The sequence below is a fragment of the Mandrillus leucophaeus genome, unplaced genomic scaffold, assembly GCF_000951045.1.
Source record: "Mandrillus leucophaeus isolate KB7577 unplaced genomic scaffold, Mleu.le_1.0 Scaffold492, whole genome shotgun sequence".
In the NCBI taxonomy this organism is placed as follows: Eukaryota; Metazoa; Chordata; class Mammalia; order Primates; family Cercopithecidae; genus Mandrillus; species Mandrillus leucophaeus.
Genome location: NW_012105276.1, coordinates 2,428,414 through 2,434,803, shown reverse-complemented (window position 1 = coordinate 2,434,803; position 6,390 = coordinate 2,428,414). Strand labels below are relative to the sequence as shown.

General features: G+C 38.9%; 1 protein-coding gene across 1 annotated transcript in view; it reads left to right on the top strand.

Annotated features, from left to right (window-relative positions):
- The first annotated feature begins 287 nt into the window (after nucleotides 1-287).
- GBP6 (guanylate binding protein family, member 6) overlaps nucleotides 288-6,390 on the top strand; it is a 40,385-nt gene continuing 34,282 nt past the window's right edge. The window contains exons 1-3 of the mRNA XM_011995591.1: nucleotides 288-543; nucleotides 4,950-5,162; nucleotides 5,991-6,118. Of these exons, the coding sequence (XP_011850981.1) occupies nucleotides 4,973-5,162; nucleotides 5,991-6,118 (318 nt within the window). The 5' untranslated portion in view covers nucleotides 288-543; nucleotides 4,950-4,972. The remainder of the gene's footprint in view (nucleotides 544-4,949; nucleotides 5,163-5,990; nucleotides 6,119-6,390) is intronic.

The following is a 6,390-nucleotide window of genomic DNA, read 5'->3' as shown; positions in this document are numbered from 1 at the left end:
AAATATCAAAAATTCTTCACTAACAAAAGACCGCAGAACTCAGGAATTCCCACTATGAGAAAAAGACTTAAAATATGCTTGGTTTCTAAAGCTTTGCTTATGTGACTACTGTAGATTTCCTGTTTATCTTGTGTGCCGAGGAGACTAAAGCCACCTGGGAGTGGTATCAAGAAGAAAGTCCCTGAAGCCTTCCAAGATGGGGAAGACAAAAGAAAGCTGGCAGGATTGTGCTTGCTAAGGTGTGACTGCGCAGTATCTGATTTTTTCTGACCTCCTCTCACCCCTGCACCCAACACCCATCCTCACACTCACATCAGATGATTCAGACATGGCTCTGCTAACACTTTAATAATAGCATGGATTAATTTTAGTTTCAAGTTTAGTTTTACTGCACCACCCCATTTGTGGAAAACAACTAGCTTACTCAGCATTTTTTCCCTTTTATAAAGGAGGGAAAGAACAGAAAAATAGTAGGAGGAAAGAGAACAAGAGGTGAGTGAGGCAACTGAAAACTGCTCTTGGACCTGCGGTGCTGTAGAGCAGGTACGTTCACTTTCTCTTAAATGCAAGTTAGTCCCTAACTCAAGACTTGGTTTCTGATTCAGAGTGGCAGCTGAGGAATGGGCAGGAAGCGCAGGGCGCCTGCTGCCTGGCCTGCAAGAGTCTGTGGCTGCCTTTAGTTCTGGGGAAGCTCAGCCTCTCCACTTGAACCAGTGACAGCTGAGCAGTGACAGCCAGGCACACCGCGACCCCCTGGGTGTGCTCCTCCCTGATCATCAACTCAGGACAGCAGTGAGTGGCCTGGAAAGAACTCTGGTGGGCGCCTGCCTGACTACCTCTAACAGGCCCTGTCGCAGGCCCCAGAATGCAGAGGACAAGGAGCTTCCAGGCAATTAACCTGAAGGGAGAATTTCTTTTCTATCTTTCTAGTGGTCACACTTAGGAAAGCTTCAGAATAAGAGCTCTATAAATCTCTATGTAGAAATAAACTTAGGCCCCACATCGTTGGTCTTTATTACTTAAAAATAATTACATAGTTGAAACTCTGTGTGTGTTTGTGTGTGTGTGTGTGTGTGTGTGGTGTTAGTTTCCCATAGGAACATCAGAGTCACTTGTAGCTCTTGCTAAACAGATAGATACTTAGGCCTGGGAATCTGGGTTTGAACAATACTCTCAGGTGATTCTTCTTCTTCTTCTTTTTTTTTTTTTAAAGAAGAATGGAAACTATTTTTAAAATAAAGATTTTTTTTAAACCACCATGTCCCATGGTGGTTTGCTGCATCTATCAATCCGTCATCTAGGTTTTAAGCCCCACATGCATTAGGTATTTGTCCTAATGCTCTCTCTCCCCTTGCCCTCCACTCACCAACAGGCCCCAGTGTGTGAGTTTCCCACCGTGCTCCCCAGCCCCCCATGTCCATTTGTTCTCATTGTTCAACTCCCACTTAGGAATTAGAACATGTAGTGTTTGGTTTTCTGTTCCTTTGTTAGTTTGCTGAGAATGGGAGCTTATTAAACACCTTCTGCACAGCAAAAGAAATGATCATCGGAGTGATCAGGTGATTCTTATGTACATCAGAGTTTGAAAACCAGTCCTGACTAGGATTGAACAGCTGTATTTCATTTAGTAGAAGTTAAAAGGTCTGTGGTTCCCACACAGCTAAGAAACCAGAGGCCTGGTTTATATAAAGTTGTTTGCAGGAGCAGCCACATCTTCCTAGAGCTTCCTTTAGTGTTCACTTTAAAGAAGGGACTGTACAGTTGCAGTCACTATAGTGTGATGAACACGTTACACATCACATTACAATGCATTTCAGTGTGGAAATCAGGACCTCGTGTGTTTGATCTCCATTTTCCTTACTCCCCTCAGTGAAGAATCAGACAAGAGCAGGTTGTACAGCAACAGTGTGCTTGAACTTTACAGTTTTGCTCTCGTGGAAAATTTATTTGTAGTTTTTGTTTCTTAGTAATTTATAATTTGTTTATTTTGTTGAAATATATAATCTAATGGACCAATTGTTATTGTAATTGTTGTAGCTTAACCTCCATTTAATTCAACATTTACTGAAATCCTCTTTTTGTGCTGCATGCTATGCAAAGACATAAACTTACAATGTCTTGTTTTATTATCAAAATACCCTCCGGGTTGGATGTATGATTTAACTCACAGACCCCTATAATTAACAGGCTCAGCTAGATGAAGCTCCTGGGTCAAGGCCACATAAGTAGTGAATGATACAGCTGGTATTTTTGATGGGCATTAGATACATCTTGAATGTTTGACATATCAATACAAAACTGAGTATTTGAGACATTTGAACACAATATTATTTTTACATTTTTCTGATTACAAGGAATTACAGACATCATAGAAAACAATTTTAATATAATGGCAATACAAATGTGCCAGGAGATCTACAGAATGATTGTACTTTCAATACTAAATTTATGGAATTAAACTTCACCTCTAAAAAAATTACAATTAAATCCCATATGCCTTTCACCTCGATTCACCCAACAGTGACATTGACTTTATCTCTCAAAAAGAAATCTAACTTATCTATTAATATATATGTAGATAATTTATCTATCTCTCTAGATATCTATAATTTATCTCTCTCCATAATATGCAATATTATATGTATTGTTATTCTTACTCTTTTTCTTATTCTTATCTGTGGGAGTAAATTGCAGAGAACCTGACCCTTCTAGGCTATGTACTTCAGCCTGTACTTGAATTCTTTAGATTGTGGACATTCTCCTGCTTCCCTTTTGGAAAGATAGCCTGTATTCTCTAGAGTTTCCTCATCCCACAGTGGATCCTTTCCCTTCTCCCTTCTATTCCTATCACTCTTCCAAACCTATAGATAAAAGACAAACATATAAGGTCACACTGATGCATTAGAGAACAAGTTTCAGTATATGGTGATCATTAAAAAGTTACTGCAGGTTGTTGATCAAAAACCTTATAGCGTAACCATTGTCTTTGAGGTAAATTATTCTGACAGATAAGTGGTTGCAGTAGCATAACACAGAGTAATAAGTTGCCAGATTATCCAGGCTTTTGTCTTTTACTCTCTTTTTTTGTTGGTAAATATACATAATAAAATTATTATTTTACTAATTAAGAATATACTTTGGTGACAGTATATTCACATTGTTGTGCAGCCATCTCCAGAACTTCATCATGTAAACTGAGTCTCTCTACCTTTGAATGACAATTCTGCATTCCCTCCTCCCCTAGCCCATGGTAGCTATACTTCTACTTTCTGTCTCAATGTATTTGATTATTCTAGTACCTCATACAATATTTGTTCTTTTGTGTCTGGCATATTTCACTTGGCATAATGTCTTCAAGGTGATCCATGTTGTAGCATGTGTCATAATTTCATACATTTTTATGGCTGAATAATAGCTCGTTGTAGGTATATACAACATTTTGTTAATCTATTCATCTTTTGATAGTCATTTGGGTTGTTTTCATCTTTTTTGGCTATTATGCATAACGCTGCCATAAACATTGATGTACAAATATCTGTGTGAGTCCCTGCCTTCAATTTTTTGGAGTGTATATGTAGAAGAATTGCTTGATCAAATGTTAATTCTATGTTTGGTTTTCCAAGGAGCCATCATACTGTTTCCCATAGGGACAATACCAGTTTATGTTCCATGGACAGTGCACACAGATTCCAAATCCTCGACATCCTAGCTAACACCTATTTTCTGTTTTGGGGTTTTGGGCTTTAAAAAAAAATAATAGTCCTAATGGGTGGGTCTAACATGTTACCTCATTGTAGTTTTGATTTTCATTTACCTAGTGATTAATGATGTTGAGCGTGTTTTCATGTGCTTATTGGCCATTTCTTCTTTGGAGAAACATCTAGTCTACTCTGCCCATTTTTGAATTTTTTTTTTTTTTTTTTTTTTGCTGTTGTTGCTATTGGGTTTTATGAGTTCTTTATGTATTCTATCAGAAACATGATTTGCAAATATTTTCTCCCTTTCCATAGGTTGCCTTTTTACTCTGCTGACAGTGTTCTTTGATGCACAAAAGTTTTTAATTAAGATGAAGTATGGTGTATTTAATTTTTTTCACTTGTTTTCAGTGGTTTTGGTATCATACACAAGAAATTATTGTGTATGATGCCAGAAATCATTGTGTATGACATACCAGAAATCCAAGGTAGGCAGAACAGGTAGTTCCCAGCCAGATTACTGTGTTACAAATAAGGTCTTTGCTCCCTCCACTTCAAGGGAAGGAATTGGGAAGTGAAACACCACCTCCTCCAAACTAAGACCATGTCACTGAGTGGAGTGGGTAGAATTGGCAAACAAAATGCCATGGAATCTCCTACCATTTTGAATGTGCCTTTTAAAAATATTGGACATTTGCCTGGTTGCTGTAGACTTATGACTGTTTTCCAGAGCTCCTATAAGATTATTTTAGCCATTTTTTAAAGTTGTTTTGTGATGTCTCCAAGGAGAGAAGGGCTTAGAACTTCCTAGCCTGCTATTTTACTCAATTGTCCAGGTTCATAATCCCGGTTATATGATTTCTGCATTCATCCTTTGTAAGACTCATGATATCATTTGCATATTCGTGGCTATAATAACCTCTAACTTGCAGATTTTTGTGCCAGTGAGATCAGATACTTAAGGCATGCATCACAGGACTTAGAGTATTAGTGGGCCCCCTATTATGGTAACAATTACTTGGATTTTAATATTACTACTGAAATAAAACTTTAAAGAAGATAACGTTCCATGTTTCGTCACTTAACGTCATTACAGATTTGGGAGAGTGATAAAAGAAGCCTTCCCTGCAGTCAGCTAATGCTAGATTACATATTATCCAATAGAAACACAGACGTCTCATCAGTCCTATGTTGATGGGTGTTTGGGAAACACTGAGACAGAGAATGACAATGTAACGTTATTTCTACTGGGAGGCTCTTCTAGGTTGGAAGTTGCCATGGAATCTGGACCCAAAATGTTGGCCCCCATTTGCCTGGTGGAAAACAACAATGACAAGTTGTTGGTGAACCAGCAAGCTATACAGATTCTTGAAAAGATTTCTCAGCCAGTGGTGGTGGTGGCCATTGTAGGACTGTACCGTACAGGGAAATCCTATTTGATGAACCATCTGGCAGGACAGAATCATGGTAAGTGGTACCCTGGGACACAGGCTGGTTGCTTGATTCCAGCTATATCTCAGTTTCGTCATTCTCTACCCCAGGCACATGAAGGTAGACTCCAATTCCTTTCAATAAACCAACCTTCTCATTCTAATTCTTACCACCAAACCGCTACGTTACAAGAATCCGTTCTCATATTTTTTCCCTCGTTCCTAGTAAGGAAACTCTCCATTACTAGTGCCCAGAATCCTACCTTCCCTTGTGTATTCAAGTGCTGGGTTCCTCTAATTGTGTCTCCTTTCTCTCACAAAGTATTTTGCTTTCTTTATGTAATATTCTCAACAACATATGAAGATGTTTTAATCTATATAATCTTAAAAACTCTTCCTGAGTTTCACATCCCATCGTGGCCACCGACTTCTGTTTTGTGTTTGTGTTTGTTTTAGTTTTTAACCGCTTTTCAATGCAAAAAATGATCTCAATTTCCCTTTTTGAGTTTTTTTTCTCTTGTCTTTTTTCTCATGTTTGTTTCTCATGTGTTTCTTCAACCCACTCCTCTCTGACTTTGAACCCCACCACTTTTTAAGATGTTCCTTTATTAGTGACCTACATTTTGTCTGATTCATAGATTCCTCTTTGTCACCATTTTGAGTCCTCGCTTGGCATCATTCTCACATTTAGTGTCCCTTGTTTTTTTATAAAGATTATTCATAAAATAAGCCACTCTTGAGGAAATACAGAAAGCACCATCTTGTATGCTGGGTTAGTTACAATCCAACCAGTCTGAATCTGTGGCCCCAGGGCTGCTTGGCTGCTCTGCTGTCCCCATGCTTAGCTTCCTCCTCTTCCCTGCAGGCTTCCCTCTGGGCTCCACCGTGCAGTCTGAAACCAAGGGCATCTGGATGTGGTGTGTGCCCCACCCCTCCAAGCCAAATCACACCCTGGTCCTTCTGGACACCGAGGGTCTGGGCGATGTGGAAAAGGTAAGACAGGGAGTCATAGGCAGGTTCTTTTTATTCCAGACATGATCCTTGTAATTTAATTGTTGTGATACATTTGTGAAAACTAGAAATCCAACTACAGTGAATAAGGCGAACTTTGACCTGTTTGAGTCACACTTCCAGACAAGATCAGATATCATGGTATATTAGGTAAAACATTCTTTTATTTCTTGGCACAGTGGTGAATGATTTGATTCAATTTCATAAAATCTTGTTAAGCAGTTGAGTTCCAGGCCTTTGGGCTGAGTAGCGTA